Below are 22,577 nucleotides of genomic sequence, written 5' to 3' on the forward strand. Positions count from 1 at the left end.
ATGGACTAAAGAAAAGAGAGATAAAAGTGAATATATGAGGCCACAGAGAAAGAAGGAAAAGGAACATACTGAAATTAGGGTGTACTAAGTAAAGACTACAAACAGAGAGGTGGGTATAGGGAGAATGGACATCACATGAATCTTACATCTGAACTAAACAAATGAGGGTTGAATTTACACAAAAAAAAGTTTAGAGAAAAAAAATATTAAACCCAAGAGAATAATAAATTGGGATAGAAGAAGGTCTAAAAGGATCAGTAAGAGAGGAAGCTAGGTGGCTGCAAATGAGAGAGGAGGTTCTGAGTTCAAATTTGGACTCAGACACTTCCTATCTATGTGACTCTGGGCAATCACTAACCCCAATCACCTAGCCTTTAGTGCTCTTCTGCCTAGTGTTGATTCTAAGACAGGAGGTAAGGATTTGCTTTTTTTTTTAAAGACCAGTAAGAGATAAGTTAATGAGAACATAAACTCCAATGATAGTGAATTTTGAAGAGGGATTCTGTTTGTGCATAGAAAATGGGTCAAACAAGTCAGAACCCTTTCATCATATTCTGCCTATACTGACATACAGAACATGAGCTAGGAAACATTGATCTTTAATATACTATGGTTCTTGCCCATCATTTGTGGAATGGTTAAACAAATTGTGATAGAGGATTATGATGGAACAGTATTGTGCTGTAAGAAATGATCAGTAGGATGTTTTCAGAAGAAACTGGGAAGACTTACATGAACTGATGCAAAATGAAATGAGCAAAACCAGGAGAACACTATTCACAAAACCAGCAATATTATACTTATTTAATTTTTTAATGTAATTGAGAAAAAATAAAATAAGAGAAAAAACATTGCTATGATTCTGTGATTTACAGGGAATTCACTTTGAAAAGGTACTTTCAAGTTGATTTATCTAGAATTCAATCTTGTGAATACAACCTATGGACTTACCTCAGGAAATCCAGTTGCTTCAAAAGTCCTGACTTTTCCCTCTGTAAACTTTCTGTCACACGGTATACTTCCCTGGGAAATATGAAACCACAGACTTTATTAGCCACAATAGGCAAAGTGAAGGTAGTGGGCAGGATGAAGAAGTCAGACTTACATATGAAGCCCTTCCTAATGGGAAAAAGTGTCAAGACAATAGATAATGCCACATGATAGAGGATGCATGGGATTTGAACCAGAGATGCTCTAAAACCATTTAGGAGATTGTTGAATTTATCTTTGTTTCTAAGTTCCAAAGTGAACTGGGCTCTTATCTGATGGGGTTGCTTAATGTTTTTTAGGGACTAAAGGCATGCACCTCAATCCCTAATCTTATCTCCTTTTCCTCAAGAGTTCCATTAGTTGGGAAGAGTAAAATATCTCACAAAAGAATTTGGGGTTGATGGTGGTGAAGAGCCTCTGTGACCCTCCACTAAGGAATCTTTCAATATTTGCCTTTGTACCCCCAGAAGCTGGCATAGTGTTTGGCACATAGAAGACAGTTAAAAAGTGCTTTTTAATCTTGGTCCCAGGTTTGAATGGAGAAAATGCCTCTTTCATCTTTTACTCAATACGGAGGTGGGGAAGTATAAATTTTAATCAATATCCTGTCAGATATGTTGATTGATTTGGCTGATTTTTTTCTTTCTTTAAAAATCTTTGTTACAAAATTTTTCCCTAGTTAACTGTTTTCCCCTTATAATCTTAGCTTCATTTGTACTATCAAAAACTTATTTATTTTATGAAATCAAAATTGTCCATTTTATGTTTGTAATCCTCTCAATCTCTTGTTTGGTCATGAATAAAGAAACCTTTGCCCAATCCACATTTTTTCATTGCTCCTCTAATCTGCTTATGATGTGACCTTTAATATCAAAGTCATTTATCCATTTGGAACTTTTCTCAATATATGTGAGCTGTTTATCTAAACCTAAATTCTACTGTACTCTCTTTCCAGTTATCTCAGTACTTCTTGTTCAATCGTGAGCCTTTATGCCAGTCACTGAGATCTTTGGTTTTAAAGAACATTAGGTTACTGTGTTCACTTGCTTTTGAATATTTTGTTCCTAATCTATTTCACTAATCAACCTCTATTTTTTAACCAGCCACAAACCATTTAATGATCACTCTTTTGTAGTATATTTTTGAGATCTGGTACTGATAGGTCCTTTTCCTTCCTACTTTTTTTATTACTTCCTTTGAGATTCTTGACCTTTTGTTCTTCCATGTGAATTCTGCATTTTTTTCTAGTTCTGCCAAGTAATCTTTTGATAGTTGGTATAACAATGAACAAGAAATTAATTTAGGTAGCATAATTTTTATTATTTTGACTTGGCCTACCTATGGACAATTAATATTTTCTCACTCATTTAGGTCAGCCTTTATTACCATAAAGTGTTTTATAACTGAATTCATATAGTTACTGCATGTGCCTGGGAGGTATGGAGATGTGTGCTGGCAACTGCTTCTGTGGACACTGCAGCCACAGCTAATAAAGCTACTGAAACTGTAGAAAACAAAGGTCGGGCCACCAAAATGCTTGCCACTGTCAATGGTTCAAGATCAGAAACTGACATAATTTTATCAGTGGAGATGGCATTAAAGAAGATGCATTATCCTCTGCTTGTCTCTATACCCTGAGACCCTGGGACTTGGAACCATCTGACCAGCACCTGAAGCCCCTTCTCTGTGTATTGTCTCTTTGAAAGAGAGCTCCTTGGGAGTTGGGTCTGTTTTCTACTTGTATCCCTAGAGTTTTGTACATTGTGAATGACTTAATACATGCTTTTTCATTCATTCATTTCATTCATCCATATAAATAAAGAATAGAACAATCCCCACCTAGGTAGTGCTGATGGTCCATCTTTGTAGGAAGGCCAACAATAGACCACTAGTAAGTAAGTGCACAGTGGCTGAGAGAGAAAATAATGGGAAGGTGAGAGATCCCTGGAAGCAGAAGCAGCAGTACTGGAGATTTCCTGCCAAGCTGATAATAACTTGATTCCTTTGGAGGTCTATGTGGAATGAGGCTCTTTCCTCCCCACCTCCCATAATCCCTCTAGAATTCCCCTCTATAATTATGTAATAATTATAGAGTTGATATGAAACAACAGCAAACAAATCAAATTCTGGCTCACCTCATACAATCCTAATTATGTAACAAAACTTCCCTGTATCCTGCAGAGCTAGAAATTCCAAACGTTTTATTACCAATGATTTTTAATTTCGACTTGAGGAGAAAGCAATGTATTTTCCATTATCTATGCTGGGTCCCTAAATACCTGCCCATCTGAGGATTCTGCTTTAATTTGTACTGTGCTCAGGTAGGCTGCTCCAACTCTACTTTCTCCCTTTACCTTTCCTCCTCTTCCTGTTTCTCCTGCTCCTCCCTCTTTTAAAAATTCATATCTTCTTTCTAAGAATCAACACTAAATATCAGTTCAAAGGCAGAAGAGTGGTAAGTGCTAGGCAATGGAGGTTAAGTTATTTGTCTAGGATGGCACAGCTAGGAAGTTTCTGAGGTCAGATTTGAAACTAGGACCTTCTTCCTCCAAGCCTGGCTCTCTAGCCACTTCTGACTTTTTCCCAACTCTACTTCACCCCTCCTGAACCTCTTTTCTCCATCTAGGTTCTGCCTAGATGACTAGAAATAGAATGGGGGGAAAAAAGCTCTGCAGAAACCTTAAGCCTGGGCTCCCTCAAAAAAGTCTGTCTGTGCACCTGCCCACTGCCTCATTATCACATTACCCAAAATTCTATGGCCCATTGAGCATGGCACCAAGCCAACAGCTGAAGAGATGAAATAAAGAAAAACTAAGTATTTGACAGATTTTATATAAGTTGATCCTCACAACAATCCTGGGAGGTAGGTGGTATTATTATCCCTATTTAACAGATGAGGAAACTGAGGCAAACAGAGGCTAAGTGACTGGCCAAAGGTCACACAGCCACCTGTCAGAGGATGGATTTGAACTCAATTCTTCTTAACTCCAAACCTGGTGCTCTATCTCCTGAGTAATTGGGTATTTTGTACAAAGGCTACTTTTTGGGATCTGAGTTGGATTAGATGGGTCCAGAGGCCCCTTCCAAATCTGAAATTTCACGATTCTATGGCCTATTTTCATTAGATTCTTTTTCTATTGTGTTTGAGGACACAGTCCTCGTTGTCCTATTGTGTTTGCATTCCAAGTGCCACTTGTGGTCAGGACTTGTACAGAGAGCCATTTTTCTGCTTCTGGCTGGCCACATGCACAATTAGTGCAGAGTGGGTTTATCACTTTGAGATGATCCCCTTGTTAATCACTAATCAAGAAGAACAGATGACTCAAGGAACCTTTAAAGAAGAGACCACCCCTAGTCCTATCTTGCTTTGAGCCTCCAGGTGGCATCCTGTAGCTCTGAGATTTCCCATGACAATCTGGGAGAAGGTTACCTTATCCTATCTTTCATCCTTGTCACTATGAAACGTCCTGAAGGAGTCTGATGGCAGTTCTGGGGTTTACTCTTCTGTCTGTATTTTTTCCTGATTTTAAGTGAATGAGTGCTGATGCCAAGTTGGACTCATTGAGTACCTACACTACCTTCCACAAAATATTAGAACTAGGAAAGACCTTTGAGCTTATCAAATCTCTTGTGCACTTTCCACAGATAAGAAAGCTGAGGTCTGAGAAAGTGAAACTGTCCAATGGAGTGTATTAGTGGCAAAGCCTAGATTGAAATTCAGGTCTTCCTTTCTTCCAGGTCCAGTGTTTTTTTTTAAATCTAAATCACCTTTTTTCCCATTCATTTTAATTCAACAAACATTAAACTACCATGGGAAAAGCACCAAGAGAACAATAAAGATGGAATAAGATATAGTCTCCTACCTGATGAATTTACAAAAGAATAAAGAAATAATATATGTCTCACTCCCCTCTCCTCCTCTCCAATCATACTGCCATCATCCTCATTAAGACCTCCATTATTTCTTGCCTACACCATTCTAATAGTGACCAACTAATCTTTGCATTCAGTCTCTTCCTTCTGTGAACCACTGTCTATGCAGTCACCAAGGCATGGGTCTGACCCTTTTATTCCTCTGTTAAAAAGCTTCAGAGGCTTCCCAGGTACTCATTGACAATGTCCTGGAGAAAGTTAAGCTGCAGGTGAGTGGAGTATTGGAGAGGACTCTTTGGGAAATAAGATTTAGAACCAGAGAATGTAGAACTGGAAGGAACATCTTACAACCCGCGCATTTTGTAGATGAGGGCACTGAGGCCCAAGAAGGTCAAATAATTTGTCTGAAGTCATACAGCCACTTTACAGCAGATCCAGTACTAGAAGATCAGTCAGTCCAATGAACACTTTACTACCCAATACTTCCTCTTTCAAGGAAGGGCAACTGCCTGCTTTCCTAGTCTAAGCTTTCATGATAAGAACTCCGCAAAGTTGGGACTAGATTTCCCATCTTCTGACTCTCATTTCAATCTCTTTCCATCATTTCAATCTGTCTTGACCAGCAGTAAGCTGGTAAAGGTTTACCAATGGCTACAGGGTATACCTCTAAGTGTAATCAGCATTATTAGTGTTTTCTTTTAACTCCCTTATAACTATAAGTTATAGCATATATATATATGTTATAATTTATAACTAAGTATAGATAATCAACAAAACAATAAATCAAGCCCTGACTGGTGGTGTTTGCTGATTACTGAGTTATAAATGCTTGCAATGAATTTAACAATCAGCTGTCACTTTGAATTTAACAATGGGATTGAACTCCAGCACACCCTTAGCTAGGACTTTATGTCTCCAAGACATATAGACATTAAAAAAATAAATTAAAAGATTAATTCATGAATAGCCATCAACACTAGATCAATTTTTTGATCAGAAAATGAGTTGTAATTTTAGAAGGAAAAAAGAAGAGCCTAAATTCCACAAGACTCAAGATGGGTAACATTCTTTTCTTTTTAAATCTTACCTTCCATCTTGGAGTCAATACTGTGTATTGGTTCAAAGTCAGAAGAACAGTAAGGGCTAGGCAATGGGGGTCAAGTGATTCACCCAGTCATACAGCTAGGAAGTTTCTGAGGTCAGATTTGAACCCAGGGACCTCTCATCTCTAATCCTGGCTCTCAATCCAGTGAACATCCTAGCTGCCCCCAAGATGGGTAACTTCTGACAGGAGGAGAGATGAAGGTTAGGTCTGGCATGTGAAATTTAATCACACAGTTTACCACTCACATCTCCTTCTCCTCTTGCAGCTTGCAGGCCTCTTTCTGAAGGCTCTCTAGCTGCAGCTGGGCATGTTGGAGCTCACTTGAGGTCCTCTCCAGTTCTTTGGCCAGCTCCTGGTTGGTGAGCTTAAGTTTAGTGTTCTCTGCTTTGGTTTCATGCTTGTCGTTGTTGAGGGCCATGCACTGACCTTCCAGCTGGAAAGGTATAACACAGGGGAGGAGAAAAAGATGAGTCAAACAGACATTATCAGCCCCCCAGAACAGAAGGACATTCTCAGGTCTCTCCCTCTCCCCTTGTTATTCTCTTGGTTCTACCAGGCTATGAAGTGATGTTCAGGCTCAAGCTTCTTGGAGCCACAGGAGTATAAGGTGAAAGACAGACCCCAAAGATGAATGAGCAGCCCTGGATAAAGGGCTCAGCAAGCCCTCAATCAGAGGTGCTGGTCCTCCCCATGAAGCAAGGTAGTGCTACAGTCCACAGAACACTAATCCTCACTCTGGAGGTTCTAGTCCTTCCTTAATATCCTATATACCCCCTTAGAAGTCCAAGACCTTGACCTCCCTTCCTTATCTCTGTAACTTTCAGGATTATTCTATTCCCTATTTCACATCCACATTTTCATGTAAGAAATAGATCCTTTTAGCTATTCTCTCACATCTAGAAAAGACCTTAATAGATCAGCTCAGACAGATCAAATATCCAGGAAAGGGCATTCTCTATCAGATAATCATAAAAGGATATTCTTCCTAGGGTCTAACTTCAGTCAGGTAGGACTGAGGCAGAGAACAATTAGGAGTCAGTCTTCACAAAACTGTCCTCCTTAAGTATGTGAACCCTAACCCTAACCCTAACCAACCCTAAATTCATAACCCTAACCCTAACCCTAAACCCTAATCCTAACCCTAAACCCTAATCCTAACCCTAACCCTAACCCTAACCCTAAACCCTAACCCTAACCCTAAACCCTAACCCTAACCCTAACAATTCAGTGTCTGACCTTGAGCAAATCACTTGATCTCTCTGGGACTCAGTTTCCACTTCTATAAAAGGAGGAATTGGTCTAGGAGTTTTGAAATCTCTTCCAGCTTTCTATCACCCTACCTGTGGGTTCTGGGGCAAGTCAGTTTTTGCTTTCTGGCTTTCCTATTCCTTGTCCATCAAATGAAGTTAGTCTAGGTCTCTATCTCTAAATTCTATGATCTTTTTTCTTCATCCTGAAAACACTTACCAGGGTTGAGAGGAAAACACAATGAACTTGGATAACAATAATAACAGAAACTGACATTTATGTAATACTTGAAGTTTTTCCAACAGCCACTCCATGATGTTGAACAACTACTGTTACTCTTATTTTACAATTGAGGAAATCAAGGATGAAAAAAAGTTAAGTGATTTTCCCAGAATCACACAGCTAGAACTAGAAGTCACACTGAGGCCTTCTGACTCTAGAAACTATTCTTTACTTTTCACTATGCCCCACTCTCCTGAGTTCAACTCCTAGATCTGTCATTTTCCAGTTTGGGTGACCAATGGCTGAAACCTTCCATCTGGGTGATCTCCACGGGAGCGTAAGCTCTTTGAAAACAAGAACTGTTACTTTTCTCTTAATATTCCCAGCACTTGCTGTATTCACTCATTCAAATCACCTCATTTTCCAATGTAGAAAATGCAGTGTAAAGTAGTTCCCTTATCCCTTTTTCTACATCCTTTATTGAGCAGGAAAAGGACTTTGTAAACAGTAAGACACCATAGAAATGGGATCCTCCAACTTCTCTGCAGCAGCAGACAATCTGTATAATTTCAACTCTTTCACTAGACAAAGAATTGTCCCATTAGAAATATATTACACACACACACACACACACACACACACACACACACACACACACACACACACACACACACACAACTGTTCTAATTAATGCAGCTGGTGGAAGACAGAGAAGGATGAGAATAACAACAAGTTCTGGAAGATTCCTCAGGGGCTCTTGGGTAATTAGGCAAGCATTTAGTAATTAAATAGCATTGCCATCATTCATTTAATAGATAAATCTAATTGGCAAAAACTTCATGGGTAATCGGGATAAAGAGGAGAGGAAAAAGGAGATATCCCCAGTCCACTAAAATGAGCAAATTACCCTTTCCACAAGCATTTATTAAAACTTGACTTTTCCTCTCCCTTATCCCTCATTTCCAAACAATTGCCAAGTCATGTTGTTTCAGCTTGGACAATATCTCCCTCTTTTTCTCCACGTACACCATAACCACCCAAGTCCTGGTCCTCGTTATCTGCCACCTGGACTGCTGCAGTTGCCTCCCAATTGGCTCCCCTGCCTTCAGTCTCTTCCTTCTCCAATTTATCCTCCACACAGCTGCCAAATTGATATTCCTAAAGCACAGTTCTCACAATGTCACTCCATTGCTCAAGAAGCTGCAATGACTCACTCTTATCTCTAGGAGAAAGTACAAACAGTTCAGCTTGACTTTTAAAGCCCTTCACAATTTGGCTCTGGCCTCCCTGCCCAGTTTTAGACATAATAGTCTCCTTTCTGCACTCCACCTAGCAGACAGGGTTGTCTACGGGCTGTTCAGTACACAACACTCCATCTCCTGACTCAGGGTCTTTAAGGCAACAGTCCCAAGTCCCTGGAATGTTCTGCCTCCTTCCCTTGGAATCCCTAGTTTCCTTCAAAGTTCTGCAATTAAACAGATAAAACTTTAGGAATAATTAATACTGATTACTTCCATGATTCATTTAGTAAAAGTCAGTCCTAGCTATTGGCCAAGCCTAGCAACTAAGTAATATAAATACTTGCTTTAGGACTCAATTACCTATAAATTCAGTACCGAATGAATCATTTAATAGTGGATAAATGAAAGTAAGAAATGTCTTTGTGGGAATAGGAATAGATATTATGTTAAGTTAGAAATCAGAGGTTTTAAATCTCCTTTCTGTTAGCTGACTGCTAACGGGAAACGTGTCTTTTTCAGCAGCATCAGTGGCTTGAACCCCTGCAGTAAGCATTATTCAATAACCAACCTCGTATGGATGGCATCAAGCTTCTTAAACCACAAAGTCCTCCTGATATGCCCATTGCCTGAAAGTTGTCAATAGTGGAAAAACTGAGGCAAGAATCACCCCCCAAACCTGCATCTTCTCTGTTATTTAGGTCTAGAAGAGCTGTTGTAAATCCTCTCTGTAAGTTCCTCTTTTCCACCTTAAAAGAAGCTCTGTGTACCAGGCAGGAGTTTTTGACCAAACTGGGAGCTCAGAAGACTGCTGATCTATGATAATGCTGGCTTAAATTAATTATGCTCACAAACCTGCTTTCCCAACTTCTTCCTTTCTGGGTAAAAGAATTTACCTTTTATTTATTCATACATTTTAATACCTCTTATCTTCTATCTTAGAGTCAATACTGTGTATTGGTTCCAAGGCAGAAGGGCTAGGCAATGGGGGTTAGGTGACTTGCCCAGGGTCACAGACTAGGAAGGGTCTGCAGCCACATTTGAACCCTGTCTCTAGCCTTGGCTCTCAATCCACTGAGTCACCTATATGCCCCCCCATGAAATTTATTTTTAACTGCTCAAGAGCCATCTCTTTCCATGAAGTCAGTCCCAAGTGCCTTGGTGGTTACAGCTCTACTTCCCTGAAATGAATTACATATTTTTTTATATTTTTTTCTGTCCATGGTCTTCCCTTCCACTATTTCCACTAATAGAGAACAGTGAGGAATAGAACATTGCGTATACATTTGTGAATAGGCATTATGTAAGCCCCTGCTACATTCCAACTGGGCAGCTGGGTGCCAGACCTGGAGTCAGAAAGACTCATCTCAAATCTGTCCTCAGACATTTATTAACTAGGTGACAAGTCACGTAACCCTGTGTGCCTCAGTTTCCTCATCTGTAAAATGAGCTGGAGAAGGAAATGGCAAGCCACTCCAGTATCTTTGACAGGAAAAATCCAAATGGGGTCACAAAGGATCAAACATGACTCAACAACAACAATACATGCCAGGTACTGGGTTTTGTGCCAGGAACACAAAGATAAAAATGAAATGGCCATTGTGGTAGCAGTGCATGAAATAGGAGCTTGAAAGCAGAAAAATACTCAAACCACCCCACTATAGCCAAATGTATGGGAAAGTCCCCATATTTGGAAATGCAGGCACTGAACCCAAAGCCTTACTCTGCTACTGTGTGACCTTGGGAACTCCCCTGACCTTTCTGGGTCTCAGTTTCCCCACCTTTAAAATGAAGAGGGTTAGAAATGACTATCCTTTTCTAGTTCTAAAGGTATGATCATATCATCTTTTAGCCAATTATTCAATAAGCACTTTAGAGGACAACTAGGTGGACATTTCCTCACTGTGTGACTGGGCAAGTCTCTGAACCCTAGCTGCATAGCCCTTACCACTCTTTTGCCTTGGAACCAATATTCAATATTGACTATTACAACAGAAGATACGTGTTTTTTTTTTAAGAGAAAGCATTATTAAGTGTGAACCATATGCCAGGCATTATTTTAAGTGCTTGGGAAACAAAGAAAGCCCTCAGTCCCCTGCCCATCAGCTTTATAATCTGGGTCCCCTCTGCCCCTATCTGGACACACACTAGCTGGTGTGGCACAATCCCAGAGAGTTCCAAACACCAGTCGGCTCCCGCACAGGCAGGGCTTTCCAAGGGGATTTGATGGTCCCACTAAAAATAGCTTCCTACCATTCAAACTGAAGTACTGACAGATTGTGTCTGGGTCTGTCCACAGCAGAGATGTTTCCAACTGCAGACAAGGCAGATTATACAGTTGGATAGCATTCTTCTTCCCTGGACATTCCCAGCCCTCTCACCTCTCACTCTATCTGTGCCTTTGCTCATGCTAACCCCCATTTTCTCCTTCTTGTAGACTAAAGTCTGAGCCATCTTTTAAAGTTCAACTCACCGGGCATCTAGGTGACTTGGTGGATAAGAGCACCAGGCTTGGAGACAAGAGGTCCTGGGTTCAAATTTGACTTCAGATATTTCTTAGCTGTAAGACTTTGGGCAAGTCACTTAACCCCCCTTGCCTAGCCCTCACCACTCTTCTGCCTTGGAACCAATACACAGTATTGATTCCAAAACAGAAGGTAAGGGCTTAAAAAATAATAATAATAATAGTATTTTGCCTAGGACTTTATATGCTTTATTTCATTTAATCTTTGCAACAACTCTGGGAGTTCAGCCTTTTACATATTATTACCTCCATTTTACAAATAAAGAAACCTATGCTCAAAGATGTTAAAGGACTCGTTTATGCTTTGTCTATGCCCACAGAATGAGCAGATGGCCAAGGCAGTCCTTGGCCACAAGTCTTCTGACTCTGGATCGAATCCTTTTTTTTTTTTAATAACCCTTATTTTCCTAAGACAAAAGGTCAAAAGCTAGGCAATCAGGGTTAAGTGACTTGCCCAGGGTCACACAGCTAGGAAATATCTGAGGCCAGATTTTAACCCAGGTCTTCTTGAGTCCAAGCCTAGTCCACTGAGTCCATTGTGCTCCCTAGCTGCCCCAATCTTGTGCTCTTTCTACAACTTCCTGGCTATAAGTTTCTTCTGTGAAGAAAAATAAAAATTAGTATTTTCATCACACTTTAAGATTTTCAAAATGCCTCCTCTCCATAACCTAGGAAGGTAAGTAGTTCCAGAACTGGCACTATTTCACAGGCAGCACACCCAGGGAATTGAGGGGCTGCAGTGGAGTCAAGAAGAGCCGAGTCTCAGACTTGCCTCTGATACCTACTACTTCGGGGCCACTGGTGAGTCAACTGGCAGCTTGAAGCTTCAGGCAAGTTTCAGATGAGTGGTCTAGCTCTTTCAGTAAAGAGAATTTCTGTACCATATGTTTCTCATCTTGGTATATCTGTGGCTATATCTACAGATATGTCTAAATCGAGCTATGTAACAGGTGCTTAATAAATGTCTAGGGAGGATGCCCTTTTAGTCCTCTGCCTAGACACTTAGAAAAAAAGAGGAAGGGACATAGAATAACTCTGGTGTAGGTCACACACAATACATACCTACATACATATTTACATGTAAAGACACACATATCGGTATACACACATCTATATGTTGTTTGGTCATTCAGTGTTGTCCAACTTTATGTGACCTCATGGACTGTAGTCCGGTGGGTTTTCTTTTTTTACAAAGATATTACTTTCTTCTGCAGTGTGTCCCTTTTTTTTTTCACTGATGGGGAGCTGAGGAAAATAGAGGTTAAGTAATTTGCGTAGGGTCATGCAACTATTAGGTGTCTGATTTGAACTCAGATCTTCCTGATTCCAAGCCTAATCTTCTATACATGACACCACCTAACTGCCTCCATTGTGTATGTGTAAATGTTATATATACTTATATATTTGTATATATATACATACACTTATTTTTGTACATATTCATATATATATTTGTGTATACATGTATATTTTTGTGTATGTGTATATTCACATCCATTATATGTATATACATAAATTTTCTTTTATATTAAAGAACATAATATCTATCTATATGTATGTATATTTATATGTCATCTATATTTTATAGATGTAAATTAAGCTCAGAGATGTTGTGACTTGCTTAGAGTCAGTCATACAGATAGTAGTAACAGTTGGGACTTGATTGCATGCCCATAAACTGATTTCAAGTATATAATAACTAGCATCCATATAACACTTAACTATGTGCTAGGTACTGTACTAAATACTTTACAAATTTTATCTCATTTGATCCTGATGACAATCCTGGGAGGTAAGTGCATTTATTATCCCCTTTTTACAGATGAAGAAATTAAGGCAAATAGAGGTTAAGTGATTTGCCCAAGGGTCATACAGTAAATGTATGAGTCTGAATTTGAACTCAAATCTTCTTGATTCCAGGTCCAACCCAACACTGTATCCACTGCACTGCCTTAGCCTCTAAGTCCAGTGGATTTTTGACTATATCTTGTTGCCTCTTTTTAGACCCCTAAATTGGCATCTGAAAAGCTCTCTCATTGACTAGAGATAAACAACTCTCCTTACAGAATAACAGAATGACAAAGGCAAAACATGCATCAATGATCACAGAATTCAATCTCTATATGTTATTCATGGTTTGTCAAGGATACACAGTAAGGGACAGAATTCAGAGTCAAACCCAGTTCTTCTGTCTCTAAAATCTAGGTTTTTTTTATACATCATGCTAATTTCTCCAAGTCACCTCCTTGACCAAATACCCACCACTAGAAACTTTGATCTGACTTCTTTTTTAAGCTAAAAAACATTTTTCTTTAAATAGCCTTAATATATTGCTTTTTCTGAAACTCAGAATCATGGATTATACTTGGAAGGCATATCACACTTCTTTTATTTTGAATTTTCTTTTTATGTCATGAACTTAATCAATATTGACAAACACAAACATTTCCCACAAATAAAGAACAGAAACTGTGAATCTCTTTTATGCACAGCTTGAGTTTAAATGTGTGTGTAAAATTTAGCACAGTGTACCAACACTTCCCAGTTTTTCTGTTTCCCCTTCTGAACTTCTTTCTGTTCTCTTCTGTATATTTAATGTTTCATTGATCCTCATTTCCTTCTTTTTTTCTTTCTTTCTTTCTTTCTTTCTTTCTTTCTTTCTTTCTTTCTTTCTTTCTTTCTTTCTTTCTTTCTTTCTTTCTTTCTTTCTTTCTTTCTTTCTTTCTTTCTTTCTTTCTTTCTTTCTTTCTTTCTTTTTCTTCTTTCTTCCATCACTCATGGCTACATTGTTCTTCTTTCTTTATATCTTCCTACAACCCTGCTCCCAAATTCTTTCTTATAATGCTCACAGGTGAACAAAATTAATTTACATATTGGATGTGCCTGGGAGTGTATGTCTTACTCTGCAACTCTAGTCCATCCCTTCTCTTCCAAGAGGTGGGAAGCATACTTCATAGTCATTCTTCTGGAGTCATGATTGTTCATTACATTAATTATAGCTTTGAAGTCCTTCAAAGTTTTACTTTGCAGTTTAATAATCATTGTATATATTATTCTCTAAATTTTGTCCTTTTTGCACTGAATCAGTTCTTATAAGTCTTCTCATATTTCTCTAAATACATATCTTTTATAATTTCTTATGGTACAATAATATCCTATTTGATTATACCATAATTTGTCCAACCATTCCCCAAATGAGGGGCTTAGGGTAAGTTAGTGTGACTTTGTTTTTAGTTCTTTGATACAACAATATATGCCACCATGAATATTTTTGTGTCTTTACCCTTTATCTTTGACTTCCTTGGGGTATGTGCCTGATAGTATAATCACCAAATCAAAGACTATGCTCAGTTTAGTGTTCTGGGAATATATTTCAAATTGCTTTCAAGAAGGGTTGGATGAGGGGGCAGCTGGGTAGCTCAGTGGATTGAGAGCCAGGCCTAGAGACGGGAGGTCCTAGGTTCAAATCTGGGCTCAGACACTTCCCAGCTGTGTGACCCTGGGCAAGTCACTTGACCCCCACTGCCTAGCCCTTACCACTCTTCTGCCTTGGAGCCAATACACAGTATTGACTCCAAGACGGAAGGTAAGGGTTTAAAAAAAAAAAAGAAGGGTTGGATGAATCCAAGATTTTACCACATTTTTTAAACCCTTACTTTCCATTTTAGAATCAATATTATGCAAGGGCAAGGGCTAGGCAATGACAGTTAAGTAACTTTTCAAAGATCACACAGCTAAGAAGTATCTGAGGCCATATTTGAACCCAGGACCTCCCTCTCTAAGCATGGCTCTCAGTTCTATCACTTGCATTATTAACTATCATCAGCAAGTTCTTAAGTTTTTGCTCACTATTTGCCAGGCACTGTGTTAAGCACCAAAGATACAGAGAAAGGGGGAAAAATGATCTCTGCCCTTAGAAAGTTCATATTCTCATGAGGGAAAAATGTACTAACAACTATGTATATAGAAGGATACATGTGATATAAAGGGGAGATAATTTAAGTTGTCTTTTAATAGGTGAGATTTGAGTTCAGTCTTGGAGGACTTCTGATTGCCAAATCATATGGTCTTTTCTTAGTCCCTATATTTCTCGTCCTCCCTGTAGTCTTTGACAATGTCCTCTTCTTGGATAGTCTTGGGTAGTCTATTCTCTCTAGGTTTTCCTGACACCAAGAACTGGAAATAAAATGGATGTCCATCAATTAGGGAAGTGCCAAATAAGATATGACACAAAAATGCAATGTGTTGAAATGTGTAATGTTTCTGTAACTATAATGTTACTGTAACAAATAATGACTATGATGATTTCTTCCCAGAATTCTGGGAAGACATGAATGAATTGATAAAAAGTGAACAAGAGAACAATTTTCCACAATAACGTGAAGTGAAACAACTCTTTCTGAAAGACTATGGAATAGCTCAATGCAAAAATTTTTGCTTCAAAGAACTGTTGATAAAGAATTATATCCATCTCTCGGCAAAGAAATGATGGACAAGAGCTATAGAATGAGACCTGAGATTGCAGACATGGGCAATATGTTGCCTTGTTTCGCTTGACGATAGTCATTTTCATATGCAAAGGCTTATGTGGGTCAGGGGGAATAGAGAGTGACAGGGATGCCAAAAAAAGAAGCAATAATATTTTTTAAAATGTCAAAAAAAAAAGAAAAAGAAAAGTATAAGGGGACACAAACAAACAGGACAATTTTAGCTACTGCTACTGTATTGTTTTATAGAAAGAGGGATCTCTGTATTAGAGAAAGGTCATATCTATTAAATTTAATATACACGACAAAAACTACAGTATAGAAAATCATAAGATCATATACAGTCCTCTTCTGTCCTTTATGTGGTAAATTGTTCATATTTATTAATGATGTTAAATTTAAAAAAAGAAAAGTAAATGGGAGAAAATAGGAAAATGCCTCTCATCACCTCATGGGAAATCTAAAGCAATTTTCCGAAGTTCTGCTCCTGGAATTGGAGAGTTAGCATTCACTTGATTGTCTGTGATTTGAAGGACTTTTACTTTGACAGCTAAATGGAATCTTCCAGAAAAATTTTAAAGCAAAGGGCATGGCCCAGAGAATATAACAGAGGCAGGGAAGTATAGGAATGTAATACAGGTACTATTTTGAAGACAGCGGAATGAAATACCCGTTTCTGCTTCTGGACAAGTTGCTCCAGCTCCTGTTCCTTTGATATCAATTTCTGTTCCAGCTCCTGACTCTGGCACTGAAATCTCTTCATATCCTGTCCAACCAGAAGAGAAAAAAAAATAAAATCCAGATACAGCCTAGTAAAGAGATGTCTTGAGATTCAAAGCTTATTAGCTGGAGTTGGAAGGGACATCAGAAACCATCTATTCACAGGAATTATATCTGGTGCTGGAAAGATGCTCAGAGGCCATCTACTCCAACCCCTTCATTGGAAAAATCAGAAAACTTGGATCAAGGAGCTTTAAATGACTTGTCTAAGGTCTACTCACAGATAAGAAGAATCAGAGGAAGGATATGAACACAGATCCTTTCCCTAGGAGTAGCTAGGTGGTACAGAAGATGGCTGGGTCTGGAGTCAGGAAGACCTAAGTTCAATCATGGCCTCAGACACTTACTAGCCATGTAACCCTGGGCAAATCACTTAACCCCATTTGTTTCAGTTTTCTTATCAGTAAAATATGCTGGAGAAGGAAATAGCAAACCACTCCAGTGTCTTTACCAAGAAAACCTCAAAAGGGGTCACCAAAAGTTGGACATGACTGAAAAAAGGAATAAACAACAATAGATATTCTATCTTCTCTGTGAATCTCATTCTATACATGGCTTTCTTTAGAAACAGAGACTATTCTGTTTTTGTCTGTGGCCTTAGCACAATGCTTTGGATAGATAGAGTGAACACTTGATGTTTATGCAATTGAAATGAATTGACATCGAACCTAAATCTGTCCTTTACAATTTTTACTGATTGCTACTCATTTTGCACTCTGGGGACAAAAAGAACAACTCAAAGTTTTGTTCTAAATGACAGTCCTTCAAATACTCAAAGACAGTTATCATATCCTGGAAGTCTTCTCATCTCCAGGCTAAACATACCCATTTCCTTTAACTGATTCTCATGGGCAGACTGAGAAGCCCCTAGTCAATCTATTTATCCTCTCCTGGGCACGTCCCAGCTTGTTGATGTATTTCCAGAAATCAAGACAGAGATAACAGACCTAACAGTGTTCTAAAAAAACAATGAATTTGAACCCAGAAGGATCATTCCAGAAGTAGCCACTAATGAGCTCTTCCTTCCTCTCCCCAACCCACCCCAACCTTTTAGGCCAATGTAATTGTTTGGTGTTTCCTTGCTAAGATTTCTTATGAGAGTACATGAATTTTTCTTCATTTTCCCTGGTAGGACTGTGGCTGAACCACAAATTCCATGAAACCATTTCTTTTCTTCTTTCTACTCTCCCTACACCAAACTCCCATGCTACTTAAAAAAATAAAGGTTCCTTTTCCTCTTGTCTTCTCCCACTTCTTCCTGGAAAATAACCCTTTGGTTAAAGGAGGAAAAAAAATTGGAATACTACAGGAATTTGGAAGTTAGCAACAAAATATGGTGCCCTTACCCACTCCACCCCCTATCTCTCATCTTTATCACCATCCTCACTCCTACTCTTCCCCTTGCCTCAAAAACTATGCATGCTTTTTAGTGGTGCTACAGATTATGTATCAGTCATCTCTGCTTTTGTTAAAAAGCATAACCATTCAATCCAGTCAGTTTCACAGATATTGTGTTAAAAAGGAAGTTGAGGGAGGAAAAGAGGGAGTTGGGAGTGAGTACTGTCAGGTTCTAATTATCTTAAATTACATTCATTTGTTCTTTAATTTTTTTCTCCAATCTCCTTTACTCCTTGAAGTTTGCTGTCAGTGTTAAGTCTTTATTCACGAGGGACTTTGTTTGACCAAGAAGATAGTTGGGCAATAACCCAACAAACTCTGGTCACCTAGTAGGTTAAACCCAATGGGATAAAAGAAGTAGCATGGAGTTTGCCAGTAACAATTGCTGGTCCCAGAAGATCGCTCTGCAGTGTCTGACAGGCATGAGAGCGTGGGTTTTGACTATGGCTTACTCATCCAGCCAAACTGATGGTCTGGGAGCAGACAGAATTTTCTGGCAGTGTTTTAGAGTCTGGGGGTGGGTGAGGAGTAGAGAACAGTGCAGCAACACTGACATGCCTTCATTGGGTCTACAGCTGTTGGCTATGACTAGTCTTTTCTCATGGAGATTTACGTTTCTGGGTGTAGTTACAGGAAGTATGATGTAAGGAAAAGGGCCTTTTTTAGATAATAATTTGGAATCAGAATACCTGGGCTTAAATTCCAACTCTAGGTCTTATTATATAATAATAATAATAATAACTCCAGCACTCATGCACTCATTATCTATGATATTATATAAGCGCTACTATAATAGTCATAATCAAAAAGTCCAAAAAGTCCAACAGATCATTAATTCAGCATCATTAATTTTATCCAATTTATCCAATAATACAATTAACCGCTCACTGACATCTGCCCATCCTGTGCTTGTCCATGCTCTCCCCTAAAGTCACTAAAGGAGTCCCTCCACTCAATATGGTGGAAGTCTGACTTGCCTTCTCCTGACATCAAAAGCATTCCAGCCATCCAGCTGTAATCTCTTACCATGTGACCACCCTATCTTTTCTAATCCTAATTTCCCTGATACAATTTACTCATATTCTTCTTTGAAGTTCTCACATTGATACTGATTTGCTACCCGCTCATACGTACCATGGGCTTCTCTCTTGCCCTCATGGCAAAACATGATAATAACAACAGCTATAATAGCAGCAGATATTTATAAAGTCCTTTAAAGTTTACAAAGTGACTGCATGCAATAAAGAATTTGAACCTAAAGTAGCTTAAGAATATAAAGCATTATTACCCTCGTTTCATAGATAAAGAAACTGACATTGAGAGAGTTTAGGTAATTTGTCACACAGTAAGGGTCAGAGGAGAAGTTTAAACAAAAGAATTCTTGAATTAAGAGTAGCCAGGTGGCACAGTGGATAGAGTTCAGGTCTGGAATAAGGAAAATCTGAGTTTAAACCTGGCTTCAGACACTTACTAACTGTATGACCCTCGGCAAAGGGACCTTGTTTACCCCAGTTGTCTCATCTGTAAAATGAGCTGGAGAAGGAAATGGCAAATCACTTCAGGATCCTTACCAAGAAAACCACGATTGGAATGACTAAACAAATCCCTGAATTAATGTCCTCAGTTGCAAAAGATTAGATTGGATTTGATGGTTTCTAATAATCTTTCCAGGTTCAATTCTTAGAACCTAAGCAAATAAGAGACAATGTTGAATAATAGTAAGAGTGCTGAAACTAAAGTTAGGAGATAAGGGTTCAAATTCTGGACTGACCACTTACTACCTAAATAACCATGGGCAAGTTCTTTATGTTTTTGAGTTTCAATTTCTTCATTCATTTAGGAAAAAAAACTATAAAACAAAACAAACAGCCAAATAATCTATACACTTCTATAATGTTTTGTTTCAAAAGTTTTAAAGAGCTATAAAAGGATGTCATTTTTACTCATGGAGAATCAGGGTGAGTTTCTATAACATCAGTTCAAGAATCATCTCAGACATGAGGCTTTTCCTGATCTCCATCACTGCTTGTGTCCCCCTCCCCAGATTTTCTTTGTATATTTTTATATTTACTCATATTTGCAAATGTTATAGACAAGACTCTCTCTGAGGACAAGAATGGTTTGATTTTTTTTTTTGCATTTGTATTTCTAGTGCCTGGATTATAATAGGCATTTAAGAAATGTTTCATTCATTGACAATTTTTAAGGGAGAATAAACTTTTTAAATCATCAGTTTGGTCTTCCAGGTCCAGCTACTCACCTTTAGTAGAAACTGTTCCTTCTCATTTTTTATCTGTTGCTCCATTTCCTCATACAGATTCTGAACTTCTTCATCATATGTGGCAATTTTCCTAAACAGATGGTAAAAAGAGGGTTTTGACTAAATCTATACTGAGGTTACTGCCACTTTACATATATAACATATGTGATTTGGGAGACATAACTGATTTAGAAGCAAGCAGTGTAATTGGTGAATATAGGAGTTTTGTTTCAGCCAAGGGGGAAGCTCAATTCTAAATCAACAAAAAAGGCACATATTATATAGTGATGCAAATTAGATGCAATAAGACTTTTTTTTTTGAGGGGAGAGCTCTGTCCTGTGATTTCATCAGTTCTAGGAATTTCCAGTGATACAACTCCCTCTACCAATGAAAATAGGCTATTATTGAATAATTATAGTCAAGGCAATAAATATCTATTAAACACTGGCAATTTGCATGGACACATAATATAATTTCATATTATCTAATGTGTCCTGGGCACTCATTGATTCTTGGTAATACTTTAATTCTTTCTTTCTCTATTATAATTTTTAAAGATAGCTTCTTCTCTCCTCAAACCCTTTTAACCACCTGCAACATTTTCCTCACTCATCATATAAGATTGCCAACTTTATTGAGAAAATGAAGGCCATCCCCCATGCTACTCCCCAGCATGCCAACCTTGTTCACTTCCAATTCGGTTCAGCCCCAGATTCTCCAGAATACATTTCATCTCCCCTCACCTTCAACTTCCTATCATGTGCTCTCTCTCCCATTAGAATTAAGCCCTTTGAGGACAAAGACTGTCTTTCTTTAGCTTATATTTGTATTCCCAGCAGTCCTCTCCTATCCTGCCCTGCCCAATATTCTTTTATTATTAAAAACTATAATAATAAACTTCATTCAATCTTGCTCATCCATGTATTAGCTTTTATCTTTATACCTTTCCACTTCCAAATTCCTAAAAATAATTTTGTACTCTCTGTGCCTTCACTTCCCCAATAGCCATTCATTCCTCAATGCCTTATTAACAAGATTATGATCCTGCTACTCTATTGCTCTCTCCAAGGATACCAACCATCTCTTACCTGCTAACTTCAATGACCTTTTCTCAGTCTTTATCCTATTTGAATCTTATATAGCTTTTGACACTGCTGACCACAATCTTGACCATAACCTCTCCTTTCCTGGCCTCCCAGATATGTCCTCTACTGAATCTACTTCTATGACTTCTCTTTTTAGGCATCATAACCTATCTCTCATATCCCAAGAAATGTTCTGTCTTGAGTTATCTTGTTTTTCTTTTTCTCTGAATTTTCTCCTTGATGATCATATCAGCTGCCATGGATACAATGATCATTCCTACAGAGATGGGGAAAGGGAAGGCAAATAAGCATTTATATGGCATCTATAATATGCCAGGTACTCTGCTAAGCACTTGTTACAAATATTATTTCATTTGATTCTCAATAACAACCCTGAAAGGTAGGTATTATCATTATCCCCATTTTACAGTTGAGTAAACTGAGGCAAGAAAAGGGGTTAAATGACCAGTCTAGGGAAATATAGCTATAAGTCTTTGTGGTCAGATTTTAACTCAAGTCTTCTCAACTCCAGGCTCAACTTTATCCATCGCACCGTTAGCTGCTTCTCATTTGGCATATATATGTGTGTGTGTTTCTGTGTGTATATATATATACACACATATTGTAGTAGTCTCTCGGTAACTGAGGATGACGATTGCCTTTGTGTGCTTTCATCTGTGATGTAGATTGAGTGTGCACAAAAACACTTGTGTGTGAAGGAGAATTAAGTGGAAAAGCCAATGCACAGAGACAGTCCCACTCTCTCGGCGTTGGAAGCCTGGGTCCAGTGGCACGAAAAGTTGTTACATCTGGAGACTTCCTCAGCTGCATTGGATAGCCGTGTTGTCTTTTGTGCTCCAACACGCCCTGAGCACTCCACAGTGCTTTGCTGCGTCGCCCTCTCAGCCGTTGAACCTTCTTGTTGGTTTCTTCCATCTGTTCCGCCGAAACAGTCTTCACATGCTGGGTGAGCAAAGCCCTAGTTCACCAGGGACGACCCGATGGCTACCCTCACAAGGTTTAGCCGACCTGTCGAAGCCGTTGCCCCAGGGTGTGGCCACTGCCACATGCTAGCAGCTACTAGGAGTCACAAGTGAGAGCTGGGTGTCAGGTGGGGGTCAGAGGCTGGAGAGCTGCCCTAGGAGGGCACGACAAGCCCTCCATACCAGAGATACTACCCCTCCCTGAACACCCCATATACCCATATATATTATTTACATATGAATATATATATATATATATATACACACATATTACATACACATGCATATAATATTCTACCTCCACAGAATCGATTGCATCAATTCCTTTCTTTTTCTATTCTCACCTACACTATTACAATGGCCTCCTAAGTAGTCCCCCTAAC

At 38.8% G+C, this 22,577-nt stretch overlaps 1 protein-coding gene across 1 annotated transcript in view; it reads right to left on the bottom strand.

Annotated features, from left to right (window-relative positions):
- CRACR2A (calcium release activated channel regulator 2A) overlaps positions 1–22,577 on the bottom strand; it is a 226,554-nt gene that overhangs the window by 62,912 nt on the left and 141,065 nt on the right. Inside the window, 4 exon segments of the mRNA XM_056799129.1 lie at positions 952–1,023; positions 6,214–6,401; positions 16,358–16,453; positions 20,126–20,216. Of these exon segments, the coding sequence (XP_056655107.1) occupies positions 952–1,023; positions 6,214–6,401; positions 16,358–16,453; positions 20,126–20,216 (447 nt within the window).

Source organism: Monodelphis domestica, chromosome 5, assembly GCF_027887165.1.
Source record: "Monodelphis domestica isolate mMonDom1 chromosome 5, mMonDom1.pri, whole genome shotgun sequence".
Lineage (NCBI taxonomy): Eukaryota > Metazoa > Chordata > Mammalia > Didelphimorphia > Didelphidae > Monodelphis > Monodelphis domestica.